The sequence below is a fragment of the Rhodnius prolixus genome, unplaced genomic scaffold (genome assembly GCF_049639745.1).
Source record: "Rhodnius prolixus isolate KJV_2025 unplaced genomic scaffold, Rpr scaffold_8, whole genome shotgun sequence".
Taxonomy (NCBI): domain Eukaryota; kingdom Metazoa; phylum Arthropoda; class Insecta; order Hemiptera; family Reduviidae; genus Rhodnius; species Rhodnius prolixus.
The window spans coordinates 7,327,429-7,352,807 of record NW_027411593.1 but is presented as its reverse complement, the minus strand read 5'-3'; the positions used below and the strand labels follow the sequence as shown (position 1 = coordinate 7,352,807).

General features: G+C 31.7%; 1 protein-coding gene across 4 annotated transcripts in view; it reads right to left on the bottom strand.

The window, feature by feature from the left end:
- Window positions 1-500: 500 nt before the first annotated feature.
- LOC141450788 (uncharacterized) overlaps window positions 501-25,379 on the bottom strand; it is a 136,050-nt gene continuing 111,171 nt past the window's right edge. For 3 of the 4 annotated variants that reach the window (XM_074121592.1, XM_074121594.1, XM_074121596.1), the window contains 9 exons: window positions 18,259-18,308; window positions 17,331-17,416; window positions 16,988-17,154; window positions 13,415-14,342; window positions 12,645-13,027; window positions 12,414-12,547; window positions 11,069-11,134; window positions 7,250-9,701; window positions 501-1,285 (listed from right to left, as the gene is read on the bottom strand). In XM_074121592.1, coding sequence (XP_073977693.1) covers window positions 7,336-9,701; window positions 11,069-11,134; window positions 12,414-12,547; window positions 12,645-13,027; window positions 13,415-14,342; window positions 16,988-17,154; window positions 17,331-17,416; window positions 18,259-18,308 — 4,180 coding nt within the window. In that variant the 3' untranslated portion in view covers window positions 501-1,285; window positions 7,250-7,335. The remainder of the gene's footprint in view (window positions 1,286-7,249; window positions 9,702-11,068; window positions 11,135-12,413; window positions 12,548-12,644; window positions 13,028-13,414; window positions 14,343-16,987; window positions 17,155-17,330; window positions 17,417-18,258; window positions 18,309-25,379) is intronic. The other variant, XM_074121593.1, reaches the window with a different exon arrangement.

Below are 25,379 nucleotides of genomic sequence, written 5' to 3'. Positions count from 1 at the left end.
AGAAAAGAAAGAAAGAGGGAGAGATAAATTCGCAAATATCTGAGAAAAACTAATTCTCTTTCTTTTTTGTAAGTTCAGTTTTTTGAATTTTTTAACTTCGCCGAATTTTTACACGTTCTTTCTCTTAGTATTACTATTCTCAAAGTTCTAGTACACAGTCTTCTTCATACTCCAAACGTTTGAGTTATTTTTAATTCTTTTCGCTTTAAAAGTACCCTACTTAACCATCACAAGTAAAATGTATATGTTCCAAATAAAAATTATATGTAAAATATGTAAAAGACAACTTTTTCTGACTCTGAGGAGCTCAAAACGAATAATTTCGGTGGAAACTCAGGATCGAAAATTTCCACGATATTATAATACCTTCTCTTGTTTAGATGAGTAAGAGAAAGTAAAAAATTGAAGGACTCTTTTAGAAAAGCAAATTTTTTAATCTAAAATCAGTTACTTCATTCAATAATGGAAATAAGGTAGATGCTAAATTAATTCAAGCCAAATAACGTATACATTTATTCCAAACAACTTATTCATAGATTTTTTTTTTTGTTTAAAGACATCTGAAAGCCAATAAAAACAAAAACAAAACAAAAAAAGAAGCTCTTTACTAAAAAGGTCGTAATATAAATGATTTCTTATAAAAAAAATTTGAGACCAGATTGAATTTATTCACAAAAAAGAATATTGTAATTAATTTCTGCATTGCTTTTAAGTTGTAAATATAATAATAAGTTGTTATACAATTAAGTTCAAAAGCAATATTTTTTTTAAATAAGATAAATAATTATTTCACTTCATACTTGACAAGCAAGATCAAAAAGAAAACTGACATCACATAATCTTAAAGCATCAATACTTAAATTGTATATAAATCTGAGAATCATAAGACAGAATATAAATAATTTTTGTACCTAGGCATTATAATATAGTTTTTTCTATATTCGAACATAAAATATAAAAAAAAAAAATTCTTGCACAATATAAACAAAAACATAATTAGAAAGAAACATTTACCAATTCTTGAAAAAAAAAAAAAATGAATTCTAAACGACTGACAAAATTAATAAAATGGTTTAATAATGAACTAATATTTATAAATAAAAAAAATCTTGAAATTGATAAAATATAAAATAAAATGCACCTTATACTCCGTTCTTATAGAAGTATTTTACTACAAATAAGTACATTTAGCTTTAATTGCCCGAAAAAGCAAAAGAATGAACTACACAATCTTCTGCGACTGTTAACAACTCTTTCATTCAGTACTCTGATTCATCCAAACGATCTGAAAATTTTTGAAAAAGAAAAAGAAAAATTAGTTCATGGGATATATACTTACTTTTATGAAAGTTAGGAGCTTTAAGAGTAAAAAAAAAAGACAAGAAAAAGAGTAATGGTTCCTAAAAATAAGTTTTAAAGTAATAGAAAACTGACATAAGATTCGGCAAAAATATTATCAGAACCATAATTGAATTTAATTTTAAATTAAAAAGAAGTTACAATAACTTTGGCTAACACCTTTTTTTTGAAACAGAGTTTTTAAGCTCTCTTTTTCTTTCTAATCAAACACTACTTTCCTATTTATTTGGTTTTATTTAAATATTTTAGCATTAATTTACTAATTTTTGTAATAATAAAGAAGAGGAAAAATGAATGAAAGTCCAAAAATAAAAGTTGGGATGTTAATAAAATTTATATCTATTAAAAAAGGCAAAAACAAAAAAAGTGACAACATACATATCAAGTTAATATTCAATGAATGAAATACAGTGGCGCCCAAAAGTATTTGCACAACCTAGAATGAATATGTTCATATTGACTAATTTTAATTATATTCACTAGAAAAGTCAAATTTAAAGTTGTTATTTGTCATTTGTTTATATTATGTACCAGTCTTAATAGAGCATGGCATCAAAACAGCCCAATTATCCCTCACAACCTGAGAAAAATCGTTTTTTTTTTTTAAAGAAATATGGTGAAAACCTTCCAGGAAATCGGAAAAATTTTGAATTGTGCTTTCCCACAGTGCAGTACGTAATTAAAGGATTCGAGGAAATGGGGAAATGCTTAAATAAACCAAGAAAAGGTCGACCAAAAATTGTAACGGCAAGAGAATGTCGGAACATTATTCATGAGGCAACAATAAATCTATCATCGAGTGCTTGGCAATTGGTTGAAAAGGTGGAAACGACTTCTCAAAAGAGTGTAAGCGTTACTACTGTAAAAAGAGTGCTTAATCAAGCTGATTTATAAGGGAGCGTTCCTAGGAGCAAACCATTCATAAAGAACTCAACCGGAGGAAGAGGCTCGAATTCGCCAAAACCTGTTAAACATGCCTATAGAATTTTGGCAAATGTACTACTTTGTGATGAAAGCAAGTTTAATGTTTTTGGAAGCGATGGTAAGAAACACACTTGGCAAAGGCCAAATCAAGAACTGAAAATATTGCATGTTAGACCAACTGTCAAACATGGTAGAGTGCATGTTATGGTATGGGGATGTGTGGCGTGCAGCGAAGTCGGCAAAGTGGTATAGATTCATGGCAATACGACAGCAGATGGCTATGTGAGTATATTGCGCGAAAACTTAAAGAGCAGAGCTGAGAATTTGGGCACACAAAACTCCTTAATCTTTCAAAAGGCTAATGATCCAAAACATTCAGCTAAGAAAACAAAAGCGTGGCTACTGCAGAACGTTCCCATAAGACTGCATACACTCCCCGCAATCCCCTGACTGAAACCTAATTGAAATGTGTGGAGTATTCTGGAGCAGAAGGTGCGCAAACACGCCATTACGAACAAGGGACCGTCTGGTTGAGGTTTTACTCGAAGAATGAGAAAAACTTGATTCCAATCTTAAAAAACTTGGTTTGTTCAATCCCTAGAAGACTTCAGGCCTTAATTGAAGCCAAGGAACTTCATACTAAGTACTAAAATTAAAATTCTGCCATCTTATTTGCAAAATAAAATTTGTTGTGCAAATACTTTTGAACTGTCAATTTCTTTTATTTTCTGAATTATTCATTTACATGTTAATGTTTTATCTCGTTTTGTTATTAAATGTAAATAATTTGAACTAAAGATTATAATGATAAAAGTTTTGGGATCCTATTTCGTGTACTCATTTAGAAATAGGAAATAATTCACTTGTGCAAATACTTTTGGGCGCCACTGTATATTTCAATTAGAGATAATCCTCAAGCAGTTATTAATTATAAAACAGAAATCCATAGCAATTATGTGTCTTTTTCTGATGTAGAAGTAGATAAGTGTCCGAAACTACTAAATGAAGTCGCTTATTTCAATGATTTCTCACCGATATTTAATGTAAAGGCAAAATATTTTACAGAAATAAGAACTAATCCTCTCTGGAATTCACTTAAATGACCAAAATTTAAACCTTTTTTTTTATATATAAAAATATGGAGTTTTTTTAATCAACGTAAATTTTAATTTTAATTTTATAGACTTTATAAAGACAATTTGTTAAACATTTTACTAAACCCAAACTAATTCTAACAATATTAGTCATTGATCTGTTTTTTTTTCTCTCTCACTCTTAATCTTTGAGTCTAGTCAAGGGCAGTTTCCTGTATTCCCTTTAAAAAAAAATTTGTGAGGGTTTCTGAATCTTACCCAGGCTTAAGTTTATCTGTAAACTTTGTTTTTACCCTTCATTCATTCGAAGAAAATTTGAGAGTACCGTATAATGGCAGCATGCAAAATTCACTTCTATTCATTCTTTAAACTGATACTGTTAACATAAACAAATAACACCAAGCAACATTGAAAAAGGCACAAAACTCTTCATAAAAATCATATTTTAAAACACTATAGCTTTATCTAGTGCTAGTGGGTTAGGCGACGTTCTATAGAATAAATAATATATTCTGGTGCTTCTCACATCTTGATAAAAGACTTGCTAGAATCACAATTCTAGATCTTTTTTCTTTTTTTTTTTTTTACAGAAAATTTGCATCAATTCAAAGTAATTGATTTCAAATCAATACTCGATGTTCGAGTCCATGATTTAAGAAAATAGATTAGATTCCATTAGGCTTAGCCAGGAAAGCCTACAGCCTCTCTGAGGAACTATTAGAGTATTATTTCAGGAAAATTGATTTTTTTTTTTACAGAATTCTCTGGTGACGGTCTCTAACCTTAAGCGTCCCACTAAACAGCCATTTCATTTGTACATACAGGACCATAATTTCAAAGTTTATACTAAAACTATATATTTCCTGGTAATAAACATTTAGTAGGAAGTAGATTTAACACGCAGTGGCACTAGGTTTTTTAAAATTTGAAATTTTCCTCATTTTAGATTCGAGCCAGAAGGTCCTGTTGAAGAGCTCACAGTTTAGAGCACCTTCTCCAGCTCTGTCAATTGATCAGACATTGAAGTCGGACGAGGAAACTCTTAGAAAACTTATGAAAGCATGAATTTTTTTTTTTCTTCAAACTCTTGATACATACAAACCCTTAGCACTGGCAAAAATACATGTGCATGCAGTGCAGTTTCCTCTTCTTTTTGACAAAAACTACAAAGATTCTCTGTTACCATGCCCTTACGAATAATTTGTTTCCTTAGTCTTCAGTGGCCCGTCAGGAGCTTTTACTGAATATATGAATTTGCCTAGAACCTATATGCTTAACAGTGTCAGGGGATAAACTACGCTTATTAACCTTTATCAATTATCGTATTTTACTTAAAATGATATAAAACAAAAATTAAGATGTCATAGAAAAGGAAGAGAGAGAGAGGCATTAGCTCACAAAATCGACGAAAAACTAATTTTGAATAGAAGTTGAAAATTAGAAAGAAAAAAAAAATCGCATCTGGTAAAATATACATAAGTAAAACGTTTTTTTTATTCGCTAGCAATACCAATGTTTTAACTTTCTTTTAAAAGTTTTTAAAATCTTGAATACAATCATTATCTGGCTGTGAGGCTGTACAGGATATCTGGGAAATGGAAATACCTGTTTCTAAAATGGATAAATTATTAGAGAACTGTTTTTTTTTTTACTAAGATTGCAGAAAAGGTTGCCAATTAGCCTCTTTAAATAATTCAATCCTAAGAAAACAAAATAATTTTGAGATTCTAGGGGTGCGTTCCACTTGGCGACCACAACGACCAAAACATACTTTCAGGCGTTCCACTTGGCGACCGCGGTCGTTGTTGTCGTGGCGAAAACGTCACTAATGACGTCATTATTTTCGCCCACACAACGACCACAACGCCCCACCTTAAAAGCTGGGTCGAAGTGGGCGTTCAGAGTTGGCGCAATTTTTAAAACAAAATATGGCGACCGAAAAAATTATCTCATGTAAATGAAAGTACTATTTCATGTAAATAATAAAATGTGTTTCTCGAAAGTCTACAAAAAATAAATAAATAAATAATTACTTATCCCTTTACATACTAAATCACTGAATAACACAAAATCATTTACCTGAAATAACTTTTAAATTCTTCATTTGAATAAAGATCAATTACTCTGATAGCTAATAATACGTGGCCTAAGTTTTCGATTTCGTAAAATTGCATTCCACTCTTCATCGGAACTAGATAAAGAACTTTCTAAAGCATTATTAATAAATATCCAACTGTTGCCACAAAAGACACTTTAATTTTATTTAAACGTAAATTTTATAAATACTCCAAAATGCAATATAAAAAATTGAATTATATATATTCTTTTAATATAAGTCAACTTTACCAATAATTAATAAAGTTTATTATAACTGCTTATAAATGGGGTTTAAATTAATAAATAACCTCTTCAAGCTTCTAACTTATTTTCGAAGCCGCCATATGTAATGTTTACATGAACGGTTAAAACGCCCTCAGTCCGTTCCACTTGGGTTTTCGATCGCAACGCCCACAAGCAAGTGGAACGGCCAAAATCGCGGTCGTGGTCGTGGTCGCTGTGGTCGCAAAGGGAAATATGAAATCGTTCGTTCATAAACAGATTTTTTGAGACAATGACTTGAACATTTCGGACTTGAAATCATAACTTCTATCTTTAAATAAAGAGTACCTAGATAATTTAATATATATTACTAAATATTAGTGGAATAATTACATAATACTCAAACAAATAAAACAGAACATACCACTACACTCGTTTCCAGAAACATATACAAGCCAGAAAAAAAAAAAAAAAAAATGCCTTCTTTTTGTCAAATTTCACTAAGCTTAGGAGTTTACATTTTCTGAATGTCGTAAACTATCTTAGTTATAAAATTTTGAATAAAAAAAAAAACAAAAACAAAAGAAGTGTTTTTAATTGGAAAGAACAAAAAAAAATGTTAGAAATAAGAAGTGCAGCATTATAATATAAAAAAACTTGGAGTAGGTTTTGTAAATCTACTAATTTCAAAAGATTAGTTAGTAAATAGTTTTCTTTTTTACTGAAGCAAACTGCACCTTTTTTTAAAGAAATTTTTATAGTATAATTTTGATTTTGATTTTTAAAGATGAACCTTTTAGATTCTACCATAAGATTTTCTTAAAGATAATCCAGCATAATAAATGAAAAATTTATTAACTTAATAATGAATTTAAACACCTATTAAGTAATTTTTTTTACATAAATGTACTCTTTATAAAACTAGCTGTAAAAAGTAATTTTACTTTAATGGTTAATTATACATAGATTTTATTTAATTTTTAGTTATTTTTAACCAGCATATTAAAAAACAAAGGGATGCAATTTTATTAATGTGTTAAAATATGGTTAATTTGTTATTATTAACTTTTTATTATATACAATAATATTTATGTTGTCACTTTGAACAGTATCAAGATTTTTATATTTTCTTATCAGGACGCAGAAAAGTGCATTGACTTTATTTTAAGTTGTATCTTATTTATACTAACCAATATTATGAATAAATACATTTTAATTTGCACCCTGACAATTTATTTTTAATACAAAATTAAAAATAAAATAAATTAAAAAATAAAAAAGTGGGCAAACTAGATGTTAATATTACTTAAATTTACTTAATTTTTCATGCAAAACACACTATATAAAGGATGTGTAGAATAGTTTAAAAAAAAACTATTTAATAAATAGATTTGGCTTTTATATATGTGTAAGTTTAGCTGGATCGTTGAAAAAGGTGGAGTTTACTCAATAAAATGAATGAATGGAACCTAAATTATTAATTTGACAAAAAAAAAGATCGTGTTAGGCTCCAAATCATTAATTTCAAATCATGAATTAAGTTATCGTAGTACCTCCCAAAATGTGATTGTGAGGACCATTTAGGACATCATAATAATTGAAGAAATACCCTTCGCAAATACACCCTTTAGGGTTTTTCTCATGTCTCTTGTGGATTCGAGGAAATAGGTTCGGATTCACAAGGACTTTTACTATTTTCATTATTTTGTTTCTCCAAATTTTGGGAACTAGCAACTCTTGGACATCTAACTAGTCCAAGTCCTTTTACTGGCGTTTTATAACCACTTTCTGTTTGGGAATTCTCTTGTAAAATTCTAAATGTTTTTGATGGTAGTATATCAAAATCAATTTCTTCTTGTGAATAATTATTCACATTTCCCCAAGTACTGTAGTAATTACAATAGTCGTAATAGTTAGCACCATAATTTTCAGGATTAACAATTTCTGTGTTTTTGAATTTCTTAGCTTCTGCCTGCTGTTGGCTGTAAGGATTACCACCACTAACAGGAGATAAGAATAGGTTACTATCATCAGAAGTGGATCCAGTATCATAAGGATCCATATCTTCTTGAAGTATTCTCATTGCAGCAGCGTAAAGCTTTTCCATAGGTAATTTTCTAAAATGACGTCCTTTCTTTCTACTTAACAAACTTTGTATAAGTTCTTTCACCAATCTGTCGGTGACTGTAGGCGATGATGGTGAATTAATACCACTAGAGGAACTTAAACTATCTTGTTCACTGGAGGAATGCTTGTTTAATGGTAACATTAATCTTTCTTTTTTAACTGACATTGATTCTTCTGCAGCATCTTCCTGGCTACATTCTTCTTGTAAGAGCTTGAAAAGCCTTGAATGAGTGGCTGCTCTTTGATATCTTGTCATTTTTTGCAGCTCACTACCACCACATTCAGCATCTGTATCTGTTTCCGAGATATGTCTACTTATATCAGAAGTAACTCCGGAATCATCTTCTTCGCTTTCTTCTTGTGATTTTGCTCTTCCATATTTACCTCTTGGGTCTGTTTCAAAATCTGACGGTTCGACTACCTCGCGTTTACTTCTTGATTCATTGAAATCTTTACTATCTTCATCATCACTAGACGAGCTAGAAGAATCGCTTGTATCATCTTCGGATTCACTGCTATCTTCACTACCACTAGATTCTTGACCACAATTCATCAAAGTATTACTTATTTCAGATAATTTTTCTGTAGGGGAATGGATAGTAAGGTCTTCAATTTCATCTGCGGTACCAGCTGCTTCAATTTCACTTCCGCTATAGTTTTCACTACCAGATTGGCCTTTTTTAACAGTTTGTAAACTAGTGCTACTTGAATCGTCTTCCCAATGGAAATCACTTTCTTCCTGTTTCAGATCATCTTCTGATATCAGGGAGTGACTTCCAGGAGTATCATTATTAGTTCTTGATGAACTTCCTGGCTCTTTATCATTACCCATTTCTTTCCAAAAATCAATTGGTGATTCAGAATTATGAACACTACCGTCAGTATTTTCACCTTCTTTAACTGTAGCCACTGGACTTTGGCTAGAATCACTTTTTCTTCTTTTCAGACGAATTGTAGCGGAAATTTCAGGATCGCTATCCTCTCGAACAATATCTGTAATGATGAGAGTATCGTCCGGCTCAATTTGTTCCTGAGAATTTGATTCAACTTCACTAGTACCAACTATTACAGTAGTGACTTCTTCATCGTTAGCAGATCGACTGATTTTAAATTGCAGTGGCAAACGTACAGTTACAGAATTTTCTTCATCTTCTTCACTGTTATCATTATTGTTCAAAGTGGAAGAAGAACTTGCTGCATCGCTTTCGTATAAAAAGCTCTCCCTTGATCTCTTGAAGCCTTCAGCATCACTTGACTGTTCACTTTCCTCAATTATCACGCTAAGATGATTAGATGCTTCTGATCCATACTCGGATTCATCATCGTCATCATCTTCATCATCATCATCTTCTTCTTCTGATTCAAATTGAATATTATCTTTCATTTCAGGATTATCTTTCTCATTATAAATATTTATATTAGGAACTGATTTTATACTTTTCAAAGCATTTATTTGTTCATAATTTTTCAAATCAACCTCTGAATTATTAGATACTTCGCTTTCATCACTAGTACTCTCTGTATTTGGTGTAATCGCATTCAATTCAGAATTCTGTTGTGCGCGTTGATTCATAAACATTTGGCCATAATAGGCCATCTCATCACTCGAAGAATATCCAGAATATTCTTCAGTTTCACTAGGATAAGCAGTAGGATACATAGGGTAAAAAGGATAGGGACTATATCTATAAGCGGCCGCATTCATATGGGCCATATATGCGCACATTGCATTATAATGTTCCCAAAATTGTTGCTGTTCTTCTAGTGTTTGTGGTGGCGGATAGTACCAATAATTAGGATTTGGATAGCCTTGGGGAAATGTAGGGGAGGTGTTAATATCCCAATCTGTATTATTATCAGCACCAGCTAGTACGTCTGCTACAACAGATAATAAAATAATATGAAAATCTACCTGTACGCAATGAATTTAAATATTTATTTATTTTTTTAATTTAAATTAAAAGAAAGGATCACTATGAATAACAAAACCCCAACAATTTCACTTTATTTTTTTGTTAAATATTATCATAACAAGTTAGTGTATGTCACATTAATATTCTGGCCGTTAAAACATAAAAATCTTTTAGTTGAATTTTTATGTATATTATGTACAAATGGAAGAGTATTGTGCTACTATTTTTTGAAATAGAATAATAGTAAAGTTTATCGAATAAATAAATTTTCATTTATTTAATTTTGTTATTATTATTTATATTTAATTGGAACAAGGATTCACAAGCTGATTAACGAATTATTGCAACACAATGATTTCAGTGACATACGAATGTTTCTATTACTTTTTCTTACTGCTGATTACGGAAACTCACAGTTGAGTTTGAGCGCTAATTTAGCCATTCTAACTTATGATTCAAACATAACGTGACGTTCATTATTAAGCATATATTATCAACGCTTGTCAGATGCGTCTGACAAGATGACAACGTATTCTATAATTAATATTTTATCGAATTTTGCATATTGCGTCAATAACTTTTCCTTTTTTTAAAAACAATCGGGATAAAATGATACACTGGACCGCCAGGACTACAACTTCAAAACGGGACGTATGGTAAGCCTATTCCTCAACTTAAAATAACCCAACAGCATTTACTTAACTTGGTACAACGACTCCATATCCTTTCAGAATAGAAAAAAACACCTTCTATCGAAAGAAATCAGTAATTTCTTTTTTGAAAAGTGGTTAGATCCGTAGTGCTGGTTAATAGCTTTGATTTTATCCAGTCGTAGCAGCATGTTTATAGTATTCTTTACCGGATTCATGCTTTCATCCAACTGACTTTGAGCCAGCTAGTTAGTGCAAGACGGTAGCCGGAAGTGACGTCGAAATCTCTACACCAAACTGATCAATCTACCTCTGATCATGGATGAAAGTCCAAAAACCATCAGGAATATAATATATAACATGCGTGCTTCAGAGGATCAAATCAACGAAATTATTGTTTATTGTTTCAAAATGTATTCCACAAAAAGTAAAATTGATTTCTATGGGGGATTCCATTTATAGATAGATTGTTCTCATGGATGTCTTTTTAAAATCCTATTTTTGTTTAGTTATTCCATTTTCTCTTCAGCTAAAACTCTGTAGACAATAAATTCAGTCTACAGGAAATTATTCTTTTTTGGAAACCGTGAGAAAATGCAGTAAGAAAAAGTTTTTTTTACTTTAATTTTTGATTGTATGTCACTGACATAAACAAAACAAGGCACAACAAAGGCGAAATTACCTTGACTGTTAGGCAGTACCCTATTGACTAGAAACGTTTCTCCTAATTGAGCCTGATTAATGGGTGCTGTTGATAACAATAAGAGATTAATATATTTTTATAATGAAAATAAAAAAAACAAAAAATTAATAATATAAAATAGTTTATTAATCATAACTTTCATACAAGATTATCACTTAAAAGAAATAAAAATTATTAAATATTTAATTTTTTAATATATTATATAGTAAATACCCAAATAAACACATTTTAATCATTTTTGTTAAGTGTACTGTGATTCATTGATCCAGAAGAAAAAAAAATTATTGCCAATTTTGATCATAAAATTATTATTGAAATTGGCAATAATCTTTCATACCTTTAATAATTTTGTTAATTTCATTTCGAATTGGTTCAAGTGATTTCTTTTGTATCCTTTAATTGTAAGTTTACCAGGAATATTTTACATTTTCTTTATGCTTCGTATTATAAAACAAATAAAAAATAATAATAATCTGTTCATAGGCCATGTAAAAAATTATTTTTGGGTTCAGAAAATACTTCTTTGCACTGAACTTATTTTCCGCAGTGATATCAATATGTGTTATCCCTTTCCGCTTGTGTATTGATATCGCATTTTAAATTAATGTATCATGCTATATTTTACATACAGCTATGTACACCCACAAAATAGTCAATAGTCAATTAAATTAATCAATTTATTTTTACAAAAACTGCAAAGAAACTTAAGAAAACTTAATCTTTACTGTTGTGTAAAAATTAATAAGAATTATTACAATTTGAGCAAATTTGAACGTTAATATTTAGTATTGTGTTGTTTCTGACAAATTAAAACTAATTGTGAGCTTTTTTTTCTTATTTAAAGTAGATGAGATTCTTCCATTTTTATATTAACGGTTAGTATTGCAGTTGTTTGTTTAGCAGTGTTTCCATTGTAACCGTTGTTTATTTTCTTTCATTTTATGTTTATATTTCATATAATTATTTTTTTTCTTTTTATTTGTTTTTGTCAGCAGGAAAAATGTGGCACATAACTGATGTAATTGTTTAGCAGAAGTGTTTTCTTACTTTCTTATCGAGCGGATACAACACTCGCCTCCAGATAGTGTAGTAATATTTCGCACTCGCAATACAAGAAACACTTTTCCATAATAGTCAAACAAATAACTATACCATATAATTATTGTATAAAAAGGGCAGTGTCGAATCCAGGTGGTTACTATCCCATCCAGTTTTTCGATATAAAAACAGCTGCAGTAAACACTTTTCTTTTTTTTTTAAGTTTTTAATTTTATAAATGAATTAGTTGGTTTCACAGTAAATTTATGAATATTGATTCTAGTACCTGAAGGCTGATCTTCTGAACCTGTTATTTTTTGTAAGACTCTGAAGGACCTTGATTGTATAGGGTTGTTAGTTCCTTGTGTCCAGCTAACTTGAGACTGTAATTGTCTACTCCTATGATCAGTTGCATCTACACTATTTGTTTACATCGGTTGTGGTGGGAAAAAAAACTTAAATAAATAATTTAAAAAATAAAAATAAATAATTATATAAGAATAAAAAGATATCTTACCTTGATGTTCTTTGTATGCTATCCGCTTGAGGAGAATTAGGAAATCTATTCTGGTTCTGGGCTGCATAACCAACAGGTGAACTGTTATGATTTGGGTAAGACTGCTGGGTTGAATAGTTTTTGGATTGATTATTCGCATCTCCAGATGCGCCTTCAATCTGGATTGGAATTATTCTGGTCCTGCCTTGCGGTGAATCTTGTTTCGGTTGAATATTATTTTGTTTCGTGATTGGCGGTGAATATGTTACGCTCATATTTGGATTCATTTGCTGTTGCATCTGCCTTTGCTGTTGTTGAATTTGTTGCTGCATTTGAATTTGCATTTGCTGCATTTGTTGGGCCATTTGTTGTTGATAGTTTGGTAGTGGTTCTCTTCCTTCTACCTGTAATTTTATTTTAGAAGTTAATAATGACCATCAAGAATTTTCTAACTATACGAAAATAGTAAATAATTAGTAACTATCATTAGCATACTTAAATCTTGTCTAAAATAAGTCTAAAATATAAAGGCATAGCAATTTAGCAATGCCAACGGTACATGACGCTCTTACTCCTCACGTGGAGCCCCAGGACAGTTTGAGTGAGGATGAAGAAGAAACCGACCCTAAAATCCTTGTATGCTTGCTTTGCCATCGCTAGGTTCAGTCGTGACCTCTGATGTTTGGATACCTCAGGTCTTAAAGATGAGTCCAAAGATAGTAATAAAAAATGTTCTCTTTAAATATTCACCAAATCCTACATATTTAATAATTAAACACTTTCTTACTTACCTGGATAGGGATTACTCTAGAAAGAGGCGTAGTACTTCCGGATATCGGAGGCGTACCTCTTTCTTCAAAAGATCCTTGTCTCATAGTCCATGGAGGACTTTCTTTTTGTGCCTGGCGGTTTGTCATCCAAGGTGCAGGAGATTTATTTAATGGAGCAGGAGAGGGTGGAGTCTGCCTGACGGGTGTAACATTTGGAGGAGAAGCTTGATTTGGTGGAATATATACACTTGGTTTAGGTGATTGAATTTGTTTTTGTTGTGCTGTAGAAGAATTGGTATCTTGTATGTTTCTTGTCGCATGAGGCAAAGACTGTGGAGAATCTTGAAATTTTTGTTGATTAGAAATCTGTGGAGGTTGTGGGATATACGGAGGACTAGAATTTTGTGGAGTTGGGGCTGGTTTGGGAGAAACTGGTTTCAATTGCACTTGTATAGGAGAAGTAGAGGATGGTTCATAAGAAGATCTTGGAGGATGATTTACCGGTTTAAGTGGAGAGTGACAAGGAATTTCGCTCACAAAATCTGGCGGAGATTTAGGAAGATTGTTTTGAGTTACTGGTTTCAATGCTGGGCGATTTTGTATGTCTTGTAGATAAGTTGGTGGTGAATGATTTCCATTTTTTGGCCGATACGGTTGTTGATTTAGAGTGGTTTGGTTAGACTGCATTTGTGGAGATGAAGAACTATCAGGCATTGGAGGTGGAGGAGGCGGAGGACATGCGCCGGCTGTAGGTAGTGGTGGAGGAGGAGGAGGTGGACTTCCGCCGAATGCCTGCGGTGGTGGAGGTACTGAACTTCCTCCGGGCGAGATGTCGGCTCCAGGGGGAAAAACTGGAACTGGTAACTGAGGCTGCATCGCTGCGATCGCTGAAGGCGGCATTGAGTGTGGCTGCATCATTCCAGGAGGTTTTATTTGTGGACCACTGCAACTGAGAGATCATTTTTTGAATTAACACGATCTAAGCCGAATAAAATACAATTTATTGGAAACTGTCATTCTATCAAACATGAAGAAATTTAAATAAATTATTTAAAGTAGGATTATTTTAAGCGTGACTTTTATTTAAAAAGTCAGGGAAGTTATTATATTAATACATTTGCAAAGTTGTATATTTTAAACTGCTTTTATTTTTCCAAATACGGTACTGGAGAGTGAATCATATCACCCCCTCTTATTTAATATTGCTATCAAGGATTATCGTAGAAGTGGGAGTATTGTAATGGTGAATTATTATCGGAAACACATAGAAAAAAAAACTAATTCTCAGTGTTTTTAGTTTCGATCTAGAGGGTACTACTACTTTATGTAGAAACTGAAAAGCATTCACGGAATACATTCTTCAGGAGTTACAAGTGCTGTGCTTACAGTAGTTTTTTATTTCGAGTGTTTAATTTAATGTGTCATTAATCAGTTGTTTAACTTGTAAGTTAGACGCAGAAGTATTTGTCGGACTGTGTAGTCTCTGTTTAGCAAGCTTTCATTCCCGGTCTTGTTGAAAAACCCAAACGATCATCAAGAGTTTTTAAGATTATAATCAGCATGGTTAGCATTAATAGAAAAACATGATTTCTAACTTCGTTTTCTCAATTTATAATTAAAAAAAAATATATTTAAAATGAAATAAATGTTGAAAAAAGTGTTTTTTATTCTCCAGGTACCTAAGTTTTAATTTTAGTATATATTTCTGTTATTTCGTTTATTAACATTAGTTTAATTTACCTGATACTTTTATTTATAATGAAATGTTAGCATATTTTAAACGTAATTACTTTTACTGGCCAACTGAATTTCCTAAAACTTTAGATTATGTATTGAGAGAATTTTTTTATTCTAAGTTCTTGTGTTTAAAATCTTTAATCTAGAATTAAGAAGTTTAATTATAAGGAGTACACATTAGAGATCCGCTCAAAACGAACATGTTCTAAGAACTCGGTAAAGATATTGTAACTTGTAAAAGAACTTTGTAAATATTCTTCTGTAAAAATGAGAGCTAAAAGTACAGGTGCTGTTTCGAAACACAGGTATTGATTAAGCTTGCAATATCCACACTGAACAACTGTTCACTTAAAAATCAAAATTTTGGTATCTATATTTATTTGTTCAGTTTTTGGTGAATTAAAGTGAACTAACCAATGATTATGTTAACAGAAAGTGGTAAGAGGTTTCAGCTGAGATTTCTTAGAAAGGTAAGTCTACTTTCAGTTTGGTAAGTATTTGGTTAGAATCAAGTTTTACAAAACTAAATATATTAAAAAATGAACAAATTCTAAAGAAATAAGATTCCAACTAAAATGAAATGCCAAGATTCTGAACTGTTGCTCTTTGACAGATCAAAAACAGAACCAAAAGTTTTAATTCCGTTGGTATTTTACAAATAAATTTGGTTAATATTTTATCTCAGATTAGATTTTATGAGGATTAATCTGCCACAGTGACCCTAAGGGATTATTATGGCGCTTAGTTTAGTGCACCTCCATCAGTTTTTACTGTTTAATTGGAATTAGACGGATTATGAAGAAAGGAGTTCATTCTCTGATTGTTGAACTCAAAGCCATTCTAGACCTACATTCTAAAACACAGTTTCCACTTTTTCTTGATAAAAGCTACATAGATGGTCTATTTCTAGGCCCTTATGATGTATGTTTCTTCAGTTTACAATAGCCCTTCAGAACACCAACGATCATCCTAATGGCCGCCTAATCTTGTTGAAGATGATACCACAGTAAAATTAGGCAAGTAACCCTAATAATAAAGGTTTTTATCCGCAACTGGAATTGTTGCCAGTTCCCTCCCATAATTCCTGCAGGTTGCTGTACACCAATTCGAGGTTGCATACTTTCAAGATATTTTACCTAGCCAAAGTTCAAATTTTTTAAACACAAGGCAATCTCATTACCCTTGTATTCGACAGTTCGGTCACCAATCCTAGTAAGATCTTGTTTTACCTAAGACTTCTCGTCAAGATCTCCACTCAGTCCCATAGCCTTAGACAATTTGATCATCATCCTAGCTGACTCTAGACATAGTTGATTTTCGTTTTATGTTCTCAGCAGGAAAAACAAATATAACAAGCATCTGCGCCTAAACGACTGTAGTTAACTTACCTAGGATTACCGAGATATCATTCTTTACTTCACAACCCGACTCTTACCCCTTTTTCTGTCTCGAAACCGTTCGAGTTCTCACAGAATGTGTTACGAGCCACTTAGTTGATGGGCAACCAAAACAACTCATCTAGATGGACTAATAACAGAATAGATATAATGAATTTGTTTTCTTTATGACAATTTTTCCGGAAAATTGATCTTAAGAAGGTTCTGATCGTGTTCAGTTTCATGCAGAATCAAGAAATCTATCGAATTGTTTCAAAGATTAGACAAAGACCAGTATCAGAAATATGAAAGGATCATATATCTCTATTTTAATAAAAGAAATAATAATTTATTTAATATTTTACAAGAAAATTGTGTTACATACAGGAATAAGGTAAATTCATACGATGCAATACGAACGAGCAAATTCAATTCACTGCTTTTTAACAAAAAAAACTATAACTGTAATCATGCGTCGTACCTATCCTCCATGTGAGCATTCCTGTTTATACGTCTGGCCATCCTGGGACTCCTGATCTCAGCTAGATCCAGTCCTCCAGGAGTGTATGTAAATGGCTTTTTATCTTTAGTCATCATGGCGTTTTGTATGGCCGCCGGAGGTTCATAGCTTTTCTTCGCTGGACCAATCTGGAATGATTAATTTGTTCAAGTTTAATGTTCATCAAATAAAAATGAGAATATTAGAAACTTGGACGCTAAATGGAGGCCAAATAAACTATAAATCATATTTCTCTTCAAGACATTATCGTGCGTACCTAATATAAATTTAAAAATTTAAGGTTAGATAATCTTAAACTTTATACCTCAGACGCAAGTCGGATTGGTGCAGCGCCTTGCGTTGGTGGAGGAGGCGGTGGGGGTGGAGCTGCATGATGTACTACTGGCTCGCCTGCATGAAATAAAAAACATAAAATAATTAATGATTGCAAAAATCATTAATCGCTCTTTCGATCATGCAATTTTCCTAAAAATTTGAACTTTAGGAACTAATTCCATCCTTAAAAATCTGTTATTTACAACAGACTCTCACATGACACTTTAGAGGAAAGTGTACCCCAATCACCCATTCTCTTTAAATGCCATAATCATTGTTCTTGAGATAATTCTTCTTTCTTGTTTTAAATAAAATTTGTAGATAAACATAAATTCGATCATACAAATATAAGGAGTTCAGAAGGATAAAACACGAAAAAGTCAGCTCAGTAGTAGCATTCTTGGTCAGCTTGCAAAAGCATGTTTGGTACAATCTAAACCAAATATATAATTATAATGTTTTGCACTTTTCAATTCTTGAGTTATGGAGAGGGTGTACCCACAAAAATTCACATTCTCCAGCTAAATTTCAAAACAATGTCATACTTAGAGGAACTCAAAATGCGTACATCCAGGAAACATTTGAAATCAAAGGCATAAAATAATTTATCGTTATAAAAAAAAAAAATCCCTTAGAGAAAACAGTACAGTATGAAGCAAAATAAAGATTCAACATTTAAATAAAAAAAAAATCAATCAGCATTTTAAAATATGTCACATTAATATTTCATATCATTTGTTATGAAACTTTAGGCGATTAGAAAAAATGTTTTTATGAAATGTTCGTTACGAAACTAGAGAACCAACAGACCCGCATGTTCTTAGCTATACTTAAACAATGTTATTAGCAGATTTGCGTTTAAATCTATGTTTATACCTTAACTAAAACTTAATAATGATTTGTTTAAATATAATTACCTAGCTGAGAATTACTTCCATTACCACTTGCGATCTGACTTGATTGTCGTCTGTAACAAATAAAAAATGATTCAAAAATATTAAATCCTATTTGTAAATTAATTTCTTGATTATTAAAATCTTTGTAGACCTTTTGTAAAAGTATAAAAATGATACATTATTGTATACATTAACGTTCAAAATGTTACACATTTAGTTGGTTTAGGAAGTTGATAAAACACATAAAGAATAGTGCAATAAGGAAGAACTAGGCACAGTATAACACATCCATATATGGTACTAGCAAGTTTGTGACCACCTTTCCTCAAGGGCATGCAGTATACCATGAGGTCTCCGTGTGTATTCCTTGAACTGCAGTTTATCTATTACCACTTGTAAAAAAGTATAATTTAAAAACTCAAGGAAAAGTAAATTTAATTAGAAACCTAAAATCAATAACGTGTAACTTCAGTAATATCCTCAGATTATACGAATGTACAACAACAAAACCTAATAGAAGGCAATATATAAAATATGGAATCAACAACTTAAAGTGCACCACAAAAGAACACAGACCGAACATGTGTGGGCAATGAACTTTTTTTTAATAACAAGATGGTTTTATATTTTTTCATTTCCATATATTGACCTAAACCTATTTAATTTACATTTTGCAATATGGTTAACTTATATTGTTATTTTATGTGCAACACTTAGAATAGAATTTGAATCAGATTATTTGCAAAATAGGAAGTAAATTTCTTACCATAATAAATATTTTAGTTAACAAGCAAACATAAGCAACCCATTGTTCTCATCTAAGTAACTAAACAAAATCGCATTACTGTTAGTGTAGCTGATGTAACTTTCAATTAACCTTCTACACAACCTTATAACCAGGTAAGGTTATATTATTATTTTTCGAATAAAGTTTGTCCATTATTATTTTGAATAATAAGCAAAATGGTTGAATCTTGTACATGTATTTGGTTTATATGCTTAGAATGAACAGTGGTATTTTTTATTTATTATAATTTACTTATTTAATGCCCCGATATATTTCATGTACGTTTATATAAATTAAGATAAGTAATAACAATAAATAAGATATATAAATGAAATTTAAGATTATAAAATTATATATACATATGTATATACATTAAGTTTATTGAATTCTACAATTGCAGGCGTGATTTTCCCAGCAAGAAGTAAATCAGTAACATGCAAGGAGTCGCCCCCCCAGGTGGTATAATTCAAATTTACGACTGCAATTTTTTTTAAAAAAGTAACTTCACTTTCTAATCTTATAAGCTGCTTTCGGTAATCTCTGGCGGTGTTCACACCCACTCACTTAACTTCTACAAAAGAAAGGAAAGTTACTGGTAAAAGTGAGAAATACCTCACCCAAGTCACGACCTATGGAGTTTGCTGGTTATTATTTATTTCGATTACTTATTTAATTATGAACTTTTACTAAATACTAATAATTAAGTTATTAAATTTTCCTTTTTAAGCATTTTCTTTTTACTTTCGCTTATTCATAGATTTTCTATTTGAAGACGTGCTGTTAAGTAATAACCGTAAGGAAAAGACTAATTTGTGGCGGACCGCTTTTTCGTCCGTAGTTCACCCTACGTAGCGATATATTATAATCATGCCCAATCTAAAGACGGATATTCCCGATGGAAACCCTAAAATTTGACATGATCACAATATTTTTCTTATCCCATCAGGAAAAGTCAAAGTATTTACGGGATAGAAATAAAGAAAGCTGTTAAATAAATTCGAGTACAGCAATAATTTAGAAAACTGTTTTTTAAGTCAGTTAAATTTAATAATGTGAACGTAAATCACCTTTATTTTTTCTTTCAAATTTTTCGCTTTCTTTTTATTTTCTTTAATTAAAATTATGTTAGACAACCAGACAGTAATAAATTCGCAGTGATTTAAAAGAGGAGATAAAAAAAGAAAAAGTAGTTGCATAGAATCAAATATGGAGGTACAAAGTAAATAATGATATTGGAATTGTAACAACGTTTTATAATAAAACTAATTTGCGAACTACTTGCATATAAATGAATTTAAGCGTTGACTTGTTGACATTCTCTTCGTCCGTTTTGAGAACGCCGGATAGACGACGGCACTAACAAGAGTGCGTTTCATGATGTGATAAATGATGGTATGGGCACTGTATATTTTGAAGACCAAATTAGCTTGAAGATAGAGTTACTTGTCCTCTGTTCAGTTGGCAGCGAATCTTACAGCCATTCTTAGACCACCCCCCCTCGTCCAACCATCTTACCCATGGATCACTTAGGCTAGCAACCCTGGCTACAATTCATCATTATCATCATGTAGTTCTTTGCTATGACCAGCAATGCAACTATGTTCCAAAAATGATTGCAGGAAGCAAAACCTAGTTAGGAGGGGCACTTTTTTTGAAATGATGAATGGTCCTCGAGTCTAGCCAAACCTAGCCATCTAATAATAAAGGCACTTTACAGAAATTATAATGAATTGTGTCAGTTACAATTTCTTCCTGTCTGTAGCGAAATAGTTTAATATCCGTTCTGTAAACACAGAATTCGTAAATTACCAATGAAATATCATCAAATTGACGTTTTTTTTTTTTTTTGCATAAAATCCCCTTCAAAAATACATGAATACAATTTTAGTCCCAATTTTTCTCAATATAAAATAAAATATGGCACCTATCACCCCACACTATCTAATCTAAGTAATTATCAAATTTTACTGGCGATACAGTACAATCGACACATTTATGATGAAAGCAATGTATGAATCACAAATAAAGGACACGATGTGAATGTTTTGCGATTGTAATGATTCATCACTCATTTCCTACAGTAGTTATCTTTTACATAACAAAATGTTGTTTCTTTTTAGCGGACAATATGTGATCGATTTGTGTGTGTGTACATATACATTTAAATAATCGATTCACTAATGATTACATATAAGAATATATTACCTAGAATTTAGTATTCATTTCTTCTAAAATGAGTCATTTACTACAGAGATACTTGGAGTCATTTATGTTAAAAAATCCCACACTTTCTACTGACTAAAGTCACGATGATTTATTGAATCAACCCGTAGCTACGGAATAAATTACTGGATTTGTTTTGTTTTCCCCTCCCTGTATTTATGACTAATCCAATGGGAATCATTGTCAAAAAAATGATGAATCCTTGAAAAAGTATTCAAGGCCTTCAATGAATCCTTGAAGAATTGTATCTTTCTTTGCCGAAATTAAATATTTAGTCTACTTTTTTAAGTGTTTGTTATGGCATTTATGATTATTTATTTATTTTTAATTAAATATGTCTCCAAAGGAAATAGATTTTTGGAAATCAAACTAATTTTTCTACAAAATAAAAGATTTTTGAGCGATTCATTGTTTTTTTTTTTTTTTTTGACAAATGACATTAACGATTTTTAGTTTATCTTTTTTGGAGGGGTGTTTGTTTTGTCAGATTTCGGAACTGTAACTTTGAACAACACGCTAAAGTCAGTTTTTGTTTGTTTTTGTTTTGACGTTATTTCCATTTTTGAAAGTAATCGAGCAACTGGTAAATGCTGCATAATAGAATACATCTCCGATACATTTTGGACTTATCGGAAAATTGGCTTTACTTTTAAAATACTAATATTTTTTAGAATATTTAATTTTATATCCTCCGAGCCAATATTATTGTGGTGCTGAGTTCGTTTCCCGGACTAGTTCTTGGATTTTATCAAATGGTTAATAAAAGAAATTTATAGCGAAGTCTGTTTAGCTAACCGTCTCCAACCATGACACCTAATTTGTGGTAGTTGGACGTAAAACCTGCTTCAATAGCCTTTTTTTTTTTTTTAAATTCACATCCTAAAGTAAAAGTAAAGTAATCGCCTATTTTTTCAGGTGGGGCTTAACGTCCAATAATCCAATTAGGTGTCGTGGACGGAGGCGACTAGCAAACATACTTTACTGTAAATTTCTTTTATTAACCTTTAAATAAAATCCAAGACCTACAGACCGGTAATCGAACCCAGTACCACAATACATCTTAGTTTTACTGGTCATCCTTAACACTGGCACTTCCAAATTGTACCAGAAATAACTAAGACATCAGATAACACGAAAAACATGTAACTGAAGGGATCAGTTACTAAAACAATCAGCAAAGTGCATTAGGCTCTCGCGAAAACAGTCCCAGCACTACTAGATCTAGAATAGTCCCATAAGACTAGGTGTAAGTCCAGTTTAGGACGAAGGAGTAAGAAAGGAAATGGTGAGTTTCCTTAAACTTAAAGAACAAGATGATATCCAGATCGAATCCATTAATTAAACTCATCTTAACAAGTACTCCAGAATTGGATTGGAACTGCGTCTTCCTACGATTTTCCGTTGTTGATTTATGGCAGATGTGCATACATACAAAACAGAGAGAAATAGAGACAGAAAGAGACCAGTTTTGTAAAAAACTACTTTTCCCCATTGGGCATCTTAAAACGGATGTTGCCCCTGAAATCGCAAATCGAAAATCTGCATTATTACAAAGATCTTGCATTAACTTACAGATATCAAAGATTTTTACCAAAGAAAACTGTGGACTATAGTGTTCTAAATTTAAATTGCATTTTATTTATGTATTAATTACTTTATTTTGATAGAAAATAAATAATAATTAACAATGAAGCCAAACAGATACGCTCAGGGCAATTATTTATGTAACAGTCAGCAAAATTGATGCTAATTCTGCTAATTTTATTTGTTGTACGTACAGGTATTCCGATAACAAAAATATTAATTAGGAAAAATAATTTTAAACGTTTTTTTACTTTAATTTTGATAATGGAAAATGATAATAAGTGGTTGGCTACTCTTGACTTGTTATTACTGAAACTGTAACTTAATTTGACAATTTCGATAGCTCCTTGACAGAAGAGGTTGAGAGAGGCGAGATATACTGATAAAGGACTGTGTTACCTTTAATTCCATTATATTTTAGGCTGTGAAGTCATTAGCTTATCAAATCGTTTCAATGGTGGCTTAGAGCTCCTTGACCGCAATTATCAGCCCAAAATAAGGACTTCCTTCTTACTAAAGTAGAAGTAAAGTAATTGCCTATTTTTTCAGACGGGGCTTTACGTCCAACTATCACAAATTAGGGGTCGTGGACGGAGGCGACTAGCAAACATACTTTACTGCAAATTTCTTTTATTGCCCATTAAATAAAATCCAAGGCCTAAGACCGGGAATCGAACCCAGTACCACAATGCATATTAGCTTTACAACAGCTCGGCTACCGTGGCTACCTTATTATTATTTTAGTATTTTCCCCCCCACAGGATCTGAACGCTTTTACAAGATTGTCGGCTGTCTTATTGTCGGACAGCTGAAATAACGTAACAGCGAACTATAACATGTAATTCATAGGATTGCTGAAAGGAAAATCTAATTCGCGTTAGTGAAATAGTTTACGTATATATAAGTGGTTGGCTACTCTTGACTTGTTATTACTGAAACTGTAACTTAATTTGACAATTTCGATAGCTCCCTGACAGAAGAGGTTGAGAGAGGCGAGATATACTGATTAATTTCATTGAGGATGGCTCACTTCCACTGGGAAGTATTAGGCCTTCTTATTGGCCACTGAAGACTCAAAATCAACATAGAATACTCTGGGTGGAGCTTTGTCCAAAAGAGAAGGGAACAGTTCAACGTATTGGATTCACGTAAAAAATTTCAAGGAATAAATTCTTTTAAGCGCACCGACCCTCTTTTAAAAGACTCATTAGTCTAAGGAGAGGGAAAGACAAAATCTATTTTCCTTCTCAGTTAATGATCTGCATTCTTCGTGTTGTTTACTAACTATATTTACCAAACTTTTCTTCTTTCCTTTAATTGTTCAGATTAGATTTGAATCAACATATGAAAAGTTCTAAGAGATTTAAACAAGAGCTGAGTTAAATCAAGCAATGTTGGATCAATACTTTTTTTTAAAAAAAAAGTCTACAATAGCCCCAAAATTTAGCTTTAAAAAGTTAATGAAATCCCATTTTGACCCACGCAGAAGATCTACGATCTAGTCTGGCCTTGCTGGAATACTACCTCAGTAAGTTTAGACGAGAGATGCTAAGCTTATCCCAGCCTGTCACTAGCCGGCGTCTTACTCACCCTGTATCCCGACTTCGCCCAGATACCCAGAAAAGAAAAACATCTTAATTCTCAGATATGAACAGCCTTGAGTAGACTTCTTGGGTTTAGAAGAAGGCTTGTAAGGACGCCCTAGCTATTGTACAAGAAGTCGGTGACAAAGAATTAAAATAATTTCCCCTTGTTAAAAAATCTGCAATAAGGGGGGCTCCTAGAGTAGGAGTCAAGTTGTTTGGCTCAGCGAGAGAGTTCAGGTCATGGAAAATAATGAGCTACAGTTTGAAAACTTAAGCTTAAAACGTGAAAAACCTACAGACGTTTGCAAAAAACCGAAGAGAAAAGTTAATTTCTGTTAGATTTCAAGACAAGCAGGAATAATTGATTGAAGGAATATTACTTAGTGATTTTATAAAACCCTATGAGTGCGCAATGATAAGATCATGAACATATCTTTGTTTTTTTTCAAGAACAGAATGCACAAAGCATATTATTGAATAAAGTGTATATTGTTCACAATAAATGTGATTCAATATTATCTGAATATAGTCACAATAAATTGACCATAATTGCGTCTTTAATGGAGTAAAAAAATTAAGACAAGCCTGATAATATTGCGGGCATAATGCAATATATTTTTATGACCTTAACGATCCATTATGTAAGCTAAGAATTTATTACTACAATGGCTGTGGAATTTCCTTTGTTTGATTATTTATTAAATGAACGTTTTTTTTATGTGTGTGTATTTTTACGTAATTTTTATTAAGAGGCGCAATATTTTCAAGTTTATTTATAAAAAAAAAAATTTCTTTTGTTGCTTTAGGTTATAATTATGAATTTATTGTTATTTTCTTGGCGTCTTATTGGTCTACCCATTTTGAGGCATAGAATTATTAAATTCGAATACAAAAAAGCAAGTTAGTTGAAAGCGAATTATAATTATTCTTTATATACTCGATAAAATATGTAAATGATTCAC